General features: G+C 35.6%; 1 protein-coding gene across 1 annotated transcript; it reads right to left on the minus strand.

Moving 5' to 3' along the window:
* Positions 1-9,670: 9,670 nt before the first annotated feature.
* Positions 9,671-13,073, minus strand: LOC131047811 (receptor-like protein 46). The gene is made up of 2 exons (XM_057981599.1): positions 12,652-13,073; positions 9,671-12,368 (listed from the first exon to the last, which is right to left on the minus strand). Exons 1-2 carry the CDS (start codon positions 12,989-12,991, stop codon positions 9,796-9,798), a joined length of 2,913 nt encoding a protein of 970 aa, XP_057837582.1. The 5' UTR covers positions 12,992-13,073; the 3' UTR covers positions 9,671-9,795.
* Between the last annotated feature and the right edge of the window lie 1,154 nt (positions 13,074-14,227).

The raw sequence follows: 14,227 nt of genomic DNA on the forward strand, positions 1-14,227 counted from the left end.
CATTTACAGCTCTTGCTCATTTCTTGGTTAATTCCAAAACCGGGGTTTGACCTAAAGGCAAACCCCTAATCCCTAACCCCCCAATCGTCTTCGCTTTTCTGTGTGTAGGTTGCAGGCACGCGGCTGAGATTGAAGATCTGGAATCCTTGTGCAGAGACGAACAGATCCCCCTTCGTTTCGCAGATTTTTCGGAGGACCGTGGCGCTGGGCACCATCGTCCCGACAACTTTTGCTCAAATTTGCAGGACAACGCCGTATCGACATTTTACTGCTAATTCCAGGTCTGCAGCTTCATACTGTATTCCTATCTCAGTTTATAAGAGAATCTTTGTCACTTTTCTATGCATTCCTAGCTTAATTCCTCTATGCACATTCTTTACAAAAGAGGGTAGCCTTGCTTTCTTAACCCTTGAAATTCATTTAGCATCCAATCTTGCATTGCGTGGGATTGGATCTTGTGGGTTTCAACCCCTCTTTTGAATGTAAAGTCTCCCCCCTAAGTGAAAACCATCGAATCCTAGCGAACCTCCCTTCTCTCTCCTTGGAGTTGGAAGAGGGGAGAGCAACTAGGGTTCGATCGCGATTTTTCCGCTTTACACTTGGATGTGTGTATTCCTTGATTAGGACCTCTTCCTTTCTTGAAAGTGTATATTTTTTAGATGATCTCTCCTTTGTGTGTAAAGTGTGCAATCCTTCATTGAGAATCCCTTCTCCTAGTAATTGAGGTGTGTATTCTTTATCACATTGTCCTTTTAGTTGAAGATGTCATATTTATTAAAGACCCAATCCTCTCATTTTGAAAGTAAATCTTTAGGCAATTATCTCTTCTTTCTCCCTTTATAGTAATATATCCTTGATAAAGGATCCTTTTGTACTTGTTGCAAGATATCTTACTTACAACTATCTCTTCCTTACATAAAGAATTGTATCCTCTAATAGATATTCTTCCTAGCTTGGAACACATGCATTTTTGTTGAGGATATCTCCTTGGTGTTGAATGTGTTTTATCCTTGATGTGGATCTCTATCTTGTTTATCATATCAACTTGTAAATATGCTGACATATTAAAGGGGGCATATATGGCATCCTTGCTTCTTGTACTTGGTGTCATTACAACATGCATTTTTCCAGTCTCATATTTTGGTGCACACTGCAACACCCATTTTGCAGCTGCATTTTTAGATTACCTAAAAAATACTACAACACCCATTTTGCAGCCACATTTTTAGATTACCTAAAAAATAGAGGTTTTGTTTTATAATCCTTGTGCTTGGTGTACATTGTAGCAACCATTTTATAGTAGCATTTTAAATTATCTAGCAAACATAGATTTTTGTTTGTAATTAGTGTGAGTCAACAAGCATAATACACTTGCTAGACCTATTTGACTCTCTCTTCTCTAACATGAATCACTCAACATAACACACCTTGTTGGCCAATGAAATTCATGACTTATTTTCTCATCAATTGGTGTACATCCTTGTTCTTTATATAGGCCCACTTGTGCTCTTGTAATAACATGTTGAGAATGATATTAGTGATTGACACATTTTTGACATTGAGGTCTCTTCAACTAGTTGACTTGGAACCTTTTGTTTTCTTTAGTACTAATTTTCTTTTCTTTGTGTATATTTGAAGGATTTTGCATGGATTGATATGATCCTATCTTGGCACTTGCACATCCCTTGAACTTAGTGTCATTATATCCCTAGCTAGCTTTTCTTTCTCCCAAAGACTTTATCTCTTTATTCCTACTTTACCATGAGTATGAGTGTACTTTCATACTTCTGCTAAGGTGAGGGATAAATTTAGTGTCATAAATTGTAACTACTTATAATTTCACACTCATTTTTGGGTTATTGTTTTAGTGTTCTACCTTCTGGGTTATTTTTAGCTTATTTTAGCCTTACCTCATCCAAACTACCATCATATTCTCATAAGGTGAATTGATCTGATGTCCTATGCTTGCGCATTCTGCAACCATCCTAAGTTTGCCCTTTTTGGGGTGGACTATGACACTTAGCACCATAATGCTAGTGCGCTAGGACACATAGTGTCATAGTCCTTCCAAAAGGGGTCCAAATTTGAACATGTCAGAGTGTTGGTTCTTGCCATTTGTGATTCAATCTTGATATTTTAATATGATTATTGGAAGTTGACCTAAAAGTGAAAATACCTTGAAAATGGGCTATATAAAGGCATCATCTCTAATTCATTTGATAATATTTTACAATCCACAAGTCTCATTAAAGAACTCAATTTATTCATTCAAGTGCAAATCGGAGTACACGAAGCATGCAGCTACAACAACTTATCTTCAAGTATGTTTTCATGATGGATTTTGTTATGAATTATCATGTTATTCCATCAACACTTGGAGGACATACTATCATGTTATTCCATCAACATTTGGTTCAATTATCTTAAAGGAATTACATCACCACCATTATCAATCTTGAGGCATAATCTTGTCAATTCAACGTTTTTACTTTATATTTAACCTATGTCCTACCAGGGTTAATCTCTCTTTTCTCTCTTTTCCTATTAATCATAGCTGGAGTGGAGGTTAATTCCTACCCAGGGTTTGACTTAGGAAAAATATTATACAATACAACTTTTTACCTCTTTTTTGTGTGCATGTTATAGATTCAATAGTAGAAAGTTCTATAGTTGTAAAGTTTAGATTGAGACCTACGGTTCCAAATTTTGAATAGCTGGTGAAAACCCCTAAAAAATGTATATTTGCACGTGTTTGACACTTTTTGGTTAAATTTTAAAAGAAATTATCTATAGAGAATCCTAATCTGGAATCTCTCTACTTACCCCTCTCTCCCTCCTCACCTCTCTCTCTCTACCTCTCTCTCAATCTCTCACTACTTGTCTCTATCTCCCCTCTCTCTCTCTCTCTCTCTCTCTCTCTCTCTCTCTCTCTCTCTCTCTCTCTCTCTCTCTCTCTCTCTCTCTCTCTCTCTCTCTCTCTCTCTCTCTCTCTCTCTCTCTCTCTCTCTCTCTCTCTCTCTCTCTCTCTCTCTCTCTCTACATACCCCTCCTTGGACCTCCCCTCTCTATTGTATATCTTGGTATATCCATTCGTTTGGTATATCTTGGTGTTCCTATTGTGGTGAACAATCATCTTAGAGGGTATTGGCAAACACTTTTAGATAAATTGTATCTAAAATTTCATCACTGGACCCATAGATGGCTCTCCACTACTAGTAATGTTACACTTTTGTAATTAGTGATCTAGGATCTCCCTATTTATAGGTGCTTTGTTCGGTTGCCCAGGGGCTGTTTATTTTCTTAAGGAATTTGATGCTTTTTCTTGTCAATCCATCTGGAGTGGTAATTTTCTTTCCTCAAAGTGGAGTTTGGTTAAGTGGGAATCTGCTGGAAGAGGGTGGGCTTGGTCTTCACCCAATAGTTTTTAATAGGCAATTTCTAGCTACTAAATTATATTGCAGGTGGTGTATAAGGTAGGATCAACTTTGGGCTAGAATTATAACTAATAATTTTCTTAAAGGGATTGATACTCTAGATGTTCCTCGATGTTCCCTAGACAAGAAAGGATCTATGTTTTGGCATACTCTAAAGACTAGGGCTTTGCTCATAAAATAGGGGCTCTTTTGGATTTGTAATTGGGGCTCATTAGTGTTGTTTTGGTTGGACTCCTAGGATGGTCACCCTCTAGTCCTTTCAACATATCCACTTTTATACTCTCTTTGTGATAGTTTTATTGAAGCTAGATGGTATAAAGTGGCAAATTATAAGATTGTTTAGAATTTGAGACAAGTGGAGATTTGTGGATGGAAGGATCCCCAAGAATGACCACTTGGAGGGAAAATGATAGATCACCAAGAGTTAGCTAGGATCCTTGCAAGTAGAGAGTTTAACTGCCTTACAAGAAATGCCATCTTGGCATGGGGTCATGATCCAACAAGTAAGTACTCAGTGGCTGTGGGATACTTTGAGCTTGCTAGGAAAATGCATAGTAGAGTGCAAGTACTATGGAGGAAACATGTGTGTAACAAATTCTTTTGGCCCAAATGCATTTTTTTTCTTATAGTTATTTGTTCAAGATTGATGCCTTACTTGGGATAATTTATGCAAGCATGGTTTCCAAGGTCCATCCATTTGTGTAATGTGCCTTAAAAGTGAAGAATGTGCTCCTCATCTTTTCTTTTAGTATACTTTTTGTTGGGAGATTTGGCATTTGTGGTGGAGAATTTGGGATCATGCATGTGTGCATACCTCCTCATTGGTTGAATTTTGGGATAGGTTGGGCCAACCTCCAGTTAAGACCTCTTTTCTTCAAGTAGCCTGGGTTATTGGGATTTCTTTTATTTTATGGAATCTATAGTTGGAAATTAATCACCAGATCTTCTAGGGTGTGAAGTTGGTTGTCCAACAATTGTGGGGGAATCATAGTCACACACTTTAGGAGACTATTTCAGCTAAGTGTGATCTTTTTGGTGCAATGGATCCTAAGTATGTGGACATTTCTTGAAGGTTGACCTTCTCTGCTTAGGTGATTGTTACTTCTACTTGTGCAAGATGTAAACATACAAAGAAGAAGATTGATCATGTGGACCAATGGCTTCCTCCTCTTCAAGGAGTTCTGAAGATCAATATTGATGGATGTTCTAGGGGAAATCTTGGGTATGTAGGTGTTGCTAGTATTGGTAGAGATAGCTTTGATGTTGTTCAAATATATTTTTTAATTTATAAAGGGTTTCACACAAGTAATTTGATGGAGGCTCTTGCCATCTTGTATGCTATGGAGAAACGTTGTGCGCTTGAATGGAAACATACTATTTGTGAATCTTATTAACAAGCGTCAGTGAGTATGTTGAATAAGTAACAATTGGATGTTGTCAACTAACATTCAGTTGTAGTTGTTAGCTAGATTCTAAGCCCAAGAAGGTCTTTTGATTCTGTTACCTTTTCTCACATTCCTCGAGAGTGGAACAAAGTAGTTGATTGCTTGACCAAATAGGCATTTACCTTTGGATTTATCTCATATATTTGAGTAGTTAGATGGTGAAGTTAAGGTTGTATAATTGATTATACTTTGTTGAGCTGCTAGTCATTTTTGGTATAATTTTCTACTGTGATTAATAAATTTTTACCTCCTTTGTTAAAAAAAAGAAAGAAAATAGAAGCCGAAATCCTAATAGAACTAAAAATCGTGTCTTTTTAGCCTCATGTCCATCTTCACATGTCATGTTAATCCATCAACACTTGGAGTACATACTATCATGTTATTCCATCAACATTTGGATTACTTATCTAAAAAGGAATTACATCACCACCATTATCAATCTTGAGATATAATCTTGTCAATTCAACGTTTTCAGTTTAGATTTAACCTATGTCCTACCAGGGTTAATCTCTCTTTTCCTATTAATCATAGTTGGAGTGGAGGTTAATTCCTACCTAGGGTTTGACTTAGGAAAAATATTATACAATGCAATATTTTACCTCTTTTTTGTGTGCATGTTAGAGATTCAATAGTAGAAAGTTCTAGAGTTGTAAAGTGTAGATTGAGATCTACGGTTCTAGATTTTGAATAGGTGAAAACCACTAGAATATGTATATTTGCACACATGTTTGACACTTTTTTGCTAAATTTTAAAGGGAATTGTCTATAGAGAATCCTAATTTGGAATCTCCTTACTTACCCCTCTCTCCCTCCTCACCTCTCTCTCCATATCTCTCTCAATCTCTCACTACTTGTCTCTATCTCCTCTCTCCCTCTCTCCCTCCCTCTCTCCCTCCTTCCCTCAATACTTCTCTCTCTCTCTCTCTCTCTCTCTCTCTCTCTCTCTCTCTCTCTCTCTCTCTCTCTCTCTCTCTCTCTCTCTCTCTCTCTCTCTCCCCCTCTCTCTCTCTCTCTCTCTACATACCCCTCCTTGGGCCTCCCCTCTCTCTTGTATATCTTAGTATATCCCTCTGTTTGGTATATCTTGGTGTTCCTATTGTGGTGAACAATCATCTTAGAGGGTATTGGCAAAAACTTTTAGATAAATTGTATCTAAAAGTTCATCATTGGACCCATAGATGTCTCTCCACTACAAGTAGTGTCACACTTTTGTAATTAGTGATATGAGATCTCCCTATTTATAGGTTCTTTGTTTAGGTTGCCCAGGGGTTGTTTATTTTATTAAAGAATTTGATGCTTTTTCTTGTCAATTCTTCTAGAGTGGTAATTTTCTTTCCTCAAAGTGGAGTTTGGTTAAGTGGGAATCTGTGTGTCACTCAAAGGAAGAGGGTGGGCTTGGTCTTCATCCAACAGTTTTTAATAGGCGATTTCTAGCTACTAAATTATATTGCAGGTGGTGTATAAGGTAGGATCAACTTTGGGATAGAATTATAACTAATAATTTTCTTAAAGGGATTGATACTCTAGATGTTCCTCGATGTTGCCTAGATAAGAAAGGATCTATGTTTTGGCATACTCTAAAGACTAGGGCTTCGCTTATAAAATAGGGGCTCTTTTGGATTTGTAATTTGGGCTCATCAACGTTGTTTTGGTTAGACTCCTAGGATGATTACCCTCTAATCCTTTCAACGTGTCCACTTTTATAGTCTCTTTGTGATATTTTTATTGAAGCTAGATGGTAAAAAGTAGAAAATTATAAGATTTTTTAACATTTGAGACAAGTGGAGATAGGATCCTCAAGAATGATCACTTGGAGGGACATTGATAGATCACCAAGAGTTAGCTAGAATCCTTGCAAGTAAAGAGTTTAACTGCCTTACAGGAAATGCCATATTGGCATGGGGTCATGATCCAACAAGTAAGTACTCATTGGTTGTGGGATACTTTGAGCTTGCTAGGAAAATGTATAGTAGAGTGCAAGTACTATGGAGGAAACATGTGTGGAACAAATTCTTTTGGTCCAAATGCATTTTTTTCTTATAGTTATTTGTTCAAGATTGATGCCTTACTTGGGATAATTTATGCAAGCATGGTTTCCAGGGTCCATCCATTTGTGTAATGTGCCTCAAAAGTGAAGAATGTGCTCCTCATCTTTTATTTTAGTATACTTTTTGTTGGGAGATTTGACATTTGTGGTGGGGAATTTGGGATTATGCATGTGTACATACCTCCTCATTGGTTGAATTTTGGGATAAGTTGGGCCAACCTCCAATTAAGACCTCTTTTCTTCAAGTAGCCTGAGTTATTGGGCTTTCTTTTATTTTATGGAATATATAGTTGAAAATGAATCACCAAATCTTTCAAGGTGTGAAGTTGGTTGTCCAACAATTGTGGGGGAATCATAGTTGCACACTTTAGGAGACTATTTCGGCTAAGTGTGATCTTTTTGGTGCAATGGATCCTAAGTATGTGTACATTTCTTGAAGGTTGACCTTCTCTTCTTAGGTGATTGTTACTTCTACTACTGCAAGATGTAGATAGACAAAGAAGAAGATTGATCATGTGGACCAATGGCTTCCTCCTCCTTAAGGAGTTCTGAAGATCAATATTGATGGATCTTTTAGGGGAAATCCTGGGTATGCAGGTGTTGCTAGTATTGGTAGAGATAGATTTGGTGTTGTTCAAATCTTTTTTTTTTAATTTATAAAGGGTTTCACACAAGTAATTTGATGGAGGCTCTTGCCATCTTGTATGCTATGGAGGAACGTTGTGTGCTTGAATGGAAACATATTATTTGTGAATCTCATTCACAAGCGTCAGTGAATATGTTGAATAAGAAACAATTGGAAGTTGTTGAATTTATAATTTTCTACCAAACCTAAAATGTGTATTCATTTCCATTAACTCATTCCCTCACATCTTTATTTTTAGTGAAATAGATGTTTAGCAATTCTGAGCTAGCGAACAAGTTGGATTGAACCCATCCACTCATGTTTAGAGTCCAAATCTTTCAGTGTTCAATGGAACCAAGAAGCCTTTATAATCAAAATAATTTTATTTTCACATCTAACTTCACAAGGTTGAGAGTGTCTAGCAAACCCAAAAACCCTCATAAAACATATTTTACTCAGTTTCTCACGTTTGCATTGAGTTACATATCTTGTTTAACTGACCCAAGACAATGAGGTAATTCAATTTAATCATGTCTGTCTCACATCTGTTCTATGAATAAATTATTGTGCAGAGTCTTTGTGGTTGCATCTATGTGTCCTAGTCATTACCTCAAAACTTGCTAGTTCTAATGACCATGTCTAATCTAGTGTTGCCACATAGATTTAGGTTTGAATAATTTTGATGATTAGTAATTGGAGGAGAAATCAATCCCCAACACTTTTTAAACTACTATGAAATATGATTGATGGTGAGAAGCTAATAAAGAACCAATAAACAATATATGATAATATTTAAATCTAAGTATCCTACAAGCAATATGTTATAGATATTCAAATATAAGATTACGAACATGTTGTCACTTGTATGCTTGTCAAGTGATTTTCTAACAAGTATCAATTCTTAAAAATGCTCTTGTCCAACATATTTAAATTAATCTTGTAAACACTTTTACTTGAATTCTAACAATCCCGTGAGTATTAGTCCAATTTTTTAATAATCAATAGCTTGTATGTATGTTTCTATAATCTTGATTTTTTTTATTCTTTTGAAGAGATCATTTCTCTCATACATGTTTTGGCAAGATTTATACTTTGCAACAATGCCTAACTTCATACACAAATACTTCATTTTCAATGTATACATGTACTATGTTATTTCATCAAAATGAACACAAAAATATTTGAAAAATAATATGAATATGCAAATTTTATTATGATAATTATATACACAATAAAAATTGATTATGCAATTATCCGTGTATTTTAGAAAAATAAAATATGAAAATAATGACTCAAAATTCATCAAGTTTCTATTTGTGGAGTGGTCATTTTACTGTAGAATTTTTTTTTAATAAAATAGTATAAATTATAATTTATAATACTAATAATGTAAAAATATATGTATATATGAGAATATGAATACATTCATATATAATTTTTTGATTCAGTGAGATTGAATTAACAAATTTGAATGTTAGATGTCTTGATAGAAATATATTTGATACACTAAAAATTGTTATAATTGAGATTGAGACGCATTTATTGAATTGTGAATATGAGATGTTACACATGATAATAAAAATTTGGTTTAAAATGACGTTCTTAGATATATAATTGTGGGCACATAATTTAAACTATTTGACACACACCTCAATAGATAATGATCTTGATTTAGATTTTATATTCTAAATTTACAAATTATGACAATCCATCATACTCATGATAAAATCTAGTGGATTAGATCGTCAAAATGAAAAAGCTCTAGAAATCAAATTATTACTTATCTAAAGCAAAAGATTTCATATATCAAAAATGTTAAACTTAAAATTGGGTTAGTAAATATATATACATTTATAGAGGTGAAAGAAAAAAATATGTACAAGTACCCGTCCTTTAAAGTTGAAAAGAATACAATAATTTTTTTATAAAAAAATAATATAAATTTGATAGATTAATAATAAATTATTTGTAATCATTTTCTTATTATTTTATAAAAGATAAAGATGTGTTTTTAAAAGAACCAAACTCCTTATATAAATAGTAACACAAAATACTATACTAAAATTCAAGTAACAACATATAATCTACAACTCACACACACAAAATGAACAGCACAAAAAAAACTTAAAAAAAATGTTATATACAAATTCAAGACCCAAAACTAAAAAATGTTACATACAATGTCAACACTACATTTGTAAATATATTGATAATTGACATCTCATTATTCGAGAAGTATGATCACTATTGACGCGTGAAGTTATTTACCAGGAATGATTTCCATTGCACAGTCAATGAATCGCAAAAGCTGGCAGCAGCGTCATCCATGATATTGTTGTATCTTGTTCGCCATGTCTTTATTCTCAGCAGTGCAAACACTCCCCAAAAGCCAACAGCAAAACAGACCAAACAGCCAACATACCAATACCAAGGATCCCCTGTTTCATTCTCCTCTCCCTCCTCTTCATTATCCCCTGTTGCTGGTGATTCTGGGCATCTGATATCAAGTAGAAAACCACAAAGACAAGGGTTACCATAGAAATAGGCAACCTTAAATGTGGAGAATTGACCTTCAGTTGGTATTTTGCCACAAAGTTTGTTGTTAGACACGCTGAAAACAGCCAGGTAATGAAGTCCCTGCATTTCAATTGGAATCTTGCCTTGCAGATTATTATAGGAAAGGTCCAGTGATTCTATTAGCTCTAGCATTCCCAATGTATGGGGAATTTCTCCGCTTAGATTATTTCTGGAGATATTGAGGATTCGTAGACCACTAAGTGCACCGATCTCTGAAGGAATGTTACCTGACAGTTGATTTCCAGATAGGTCAATACATGTTACAAGTAGCAGGATAGAATCCACATATACCAAATCATTTTCTTTGTTAGTCACAAGGATTTCCTCTCTGTAGTAGGAGGGCTTTTCTTCCATGGGCTGTTCTTTTGAGCTCTTGCTTTGAACCATCCCTGTTGCTAATTTCTCCAACTCTGGTGGGATGGACCCATTCAAGTTGTTCTCTGACAAGTCTAAAACATGGAGATTAGAGAGATAGGCTAGTTCTGGTGGAATGTATCCTGCAAAAAGGTTATTCCTCAACACAAGTATCATCAACTGAGAAAGCCCTGATAACCAATGTGGTATTTCTCCAGACAAAAAATTGTTTCCAATGTCTATGATCTCCAAATCTGAACAGTTGGAAAGACTGTAAGGCAGTTCTCCCTTAATCTTATTGTCATTCAGGTGCAGTGTCCGGAGTTGATACAGCCCACCCATTGTGGAGGGAATATCTCCTTCCAAACCATTTTTTGCCAGATTCAGTCTTCTCAAAAGCGTGCAAGTTGTTATAGAGGATGGTATTTTGCCGGATAATTTGTTATTCGACAGACCCAGAACCTGAATCTTAGGAAGAAGGATACCAATTTGGATGGGGATAGTCCCAGTGAAATTATTATAAGACAGGTTCAATGTTTGCAGGGCCTGTGAGGCTTTTGACGGCGAGGGAAGAGAGCCACTCAACTTATTATGTTGCAGGTCTAGGGTCATGTACAATCCAATATCCAAATTAGGGGGAAGTGGACCTTCTAAATTATTGTAAGACAAGTTAAGATTGCTAGTAATATTTAGATCCCAAAACCAAGTTGGAATTGCTCCAGTAAAGCTGTTGTTGGAGATATCCAGACCCAATAATCTCTTTTGTTTGGACAGAAATGTAGGAATGGGACCACGGATATTACAGGAGGCCAAGCGTAATACCTGAAAATAAATTGGGGGTTCCCATCCTGAACTAAGGTGGACAGTTAGCTGATTGTGTGAAAGATAGAGGCGAATAAGCCTGGGGGTATTTTCAAAAACATCAAGAGAAAAACTACCTTGCAGACGGTTAAAACTCAGGTCTATCTGTTGTACGTGAGGGAGATCTCCAATAGAAGTAGGAATTGTACCGTTCAACTTGTTGGATTGGAGATAAAGTTTCCTCAGAGAAGAAAACCCATGCAGATGAGAAGGTATGTTGCCACTTAGCTGATTGAAGGATAGATCCAGAATTTTCAACTTAGAAAGTTGAGAGATTCGTGGAGGAATCCTTCCCGTAAGAAAGTTATTCCGGAGTATGAGTTCCTCAAGAAGAGGGAGACTACCAAGTGAGGCGGGAATAGGCCCATTAATCATGGTCTCTACCACTTTAAAAATTGTGAGGGAGGATAAATTCCCAATGAAAGCAGGTATACTTCCTCTTATATTTGACCCTGACAGAGTAAACAGAGCAAGGTGTGGCCACCCGCTGCCTAAAATTTCGCTTATATCTCCACTTAGGAATTCATTATCAGACAATCGGAGGTTTTTCAATTGGGGCAAAGTGGAAAGAGAGAGGGGGAACGGACCACTGATGTTACAGTTATGAAAACTAAGCGACACCAAACCGGTCATATTTCCCAGCCATGGCGGAATTGGGGAAGAGAAGGTGTTCACGTGAAGGTCCAGATCTGTGAGGGATGTGAGGTTTAGGAGAGCCTTGGGAATGGGGCCTGACATGTTGCAGTCACTCATATCAAGGATCTGCAAATTATCAAGAGGAGATATAAATTCACCCAGCTCTTTATTACTACTCCTTACCTCCACATGCCTGACTGACAAATACTGTAACCTTCGAAGATTCCGCACCCATTGTAAATTGGACCAACATTTGAACACAGCCTTCTCGGCCATTGCAATGCTCAAATAGTTGAGGTTGGAGAGATTCCCCAGCTGCAATGGAACCTCACCTTCAAAATCATTGTCGCTCAAGTCCAGATGCCTCAGTTCTGGAAGTTCAGATATACCTGGACCCAGAACACCAAACATCACCAACAACATCAAGGTATTAGGATTCAGCAATCTCAACCAGTTGGCACTATGGTTATTTGTGTGCATGTTTTTCGACTATGCTCTACAATTATTTTTAAATTCATTCTTCCACTTCATGATTCCTTATTAAGATGAAAAAAAATAAGATATGCAGAAACTAACCATGTTTACACCTAGAAGCTTGCATACATCATTGTGGATTGTTACTGAACAAGAATCATTTTTTCAAATCAATTGTAGTAATTTGTTTCAGATTACCTGCAGGTATTACACCAGTGAAGCCATTGGAGCTTAAATCCAGATACTCCAATTGCTTTAACTGGAACAGAGGAGTGAGAATGTGAGTTCCTGATGAGTTTTGCACCACCAATTTTGAGAGGCGTAGGTGGGTGACATGGGATGTGCGATTGCTGCATTCAACGCCATCCCACTCACAACAATTCAATCCCTTCCATGGAACAGATAATCCGCCTATCCCAGTATTGAATCTGAGCAGAATAAGCCTTTCCTCCGGTAGGCATTGAATACTGTTACAATTGCAATATACAATTGCTGTGCTCCAGCTCATCACAAGCACAACCCATGTGTATTTCTCCATTACAGCAATTTCCAATTACTTGGTGTCACAGTATTGAATAAATGGAATGAGAAAATAAAAGAATTGCAGGGTCGAAACTAAACAATACCTAAAAAAAACAGAGGACTGAATACAAGTTTGCATCTTGCAATGGGAGTCAGCAATGTAAAAAGTATAATCATCTAAGTCAACACAACAATTTTAAACATGGGCGGCGGCGTACGGTTCTAGTATTTAATATGGGTGACAAATTGATATGGTCAATATTGATGGTCCATTAGATTCATTGATTAAATATATTTAATGTTTTTTAATGTTTGTAAATTACTTTTAATATTGTAATAGAACACATAATATATTAGGTATATAAATATTAGTCGCAAAGTGATCTAGATAAATTTATCTTTCATTGTTATTTCCAATTTAACCTAAAAATAGAGGGCTTTTTATAGGAAGTTACATCATCTTGAGCTTCATTCTTGTTGACGATTGTTTTGACGCATCAACTTTAGATCAAGTACTTCTCTTTTAAAAGAGAATTTCTTATTCTACAGCTTTGAATTCTAGGTCTTGGTTTACTCAAATGGTTTGGAGATCTGTGTTATATTCCTTTTCAAGGAATTCTAATTGATTTGACAAAGCTTTCACAACTTCTTAAATTTAATTGTTCTTTTTCAAGTGAATGTTCATAATTCTTCTTATAATAGTTATTATGAATTTTCAAGATTAAACATATTTTCAAAATTTATATTCTTATGAACACTTCATGCATCAATTTTATTAATGCTATATTGAAGTAAAAATATGATATCAACATATATAATAATCCCATTTTCATCTATTTTTAAAGAAATAACAATAAAAAATTAAATAGATAAAAAAGAGGAGCTTGAATATTCTTGAGAAAAGATATAATGTTCACAAAGCATACAAATTAGTTGAACAACCTCTAATGGCAATATCAAACAACAAACAAGCTATCTATACAAGATACAATCTTCAAAGGAACTCTGTAGCTAAATCTTAACATGCATTATCACCATATGACGTGTAGATTTGAAGTATTTAAATTCACACGCAAAAAACAACTATTGATTAATCAAAAACATGTAATCGAACTAAAAATATTACATTCATACCTCCATGCATAACATAAAAAGTACAAATTTTTAGCATAACATAGAAAACCTATTTTTTTTTTTCTATAGGATTAGTTTCTGGACAAAATTAAAAGTCTTACCTGGACAACCACCTACA

Source organism: Cryptomeria japonica, chromosome 8, assembly GCF_030272615.1.
Source record: "Cryptomeria japonica chromosome 8, Sugi_1.0, whole genome shotgun sequence".
NCBI lineage: Eukaryota > Viridiplantae > Streptophyta > Pinopsida > Cupressales > Cupressaceae > Cryptomeria > Cryptomeria japonica.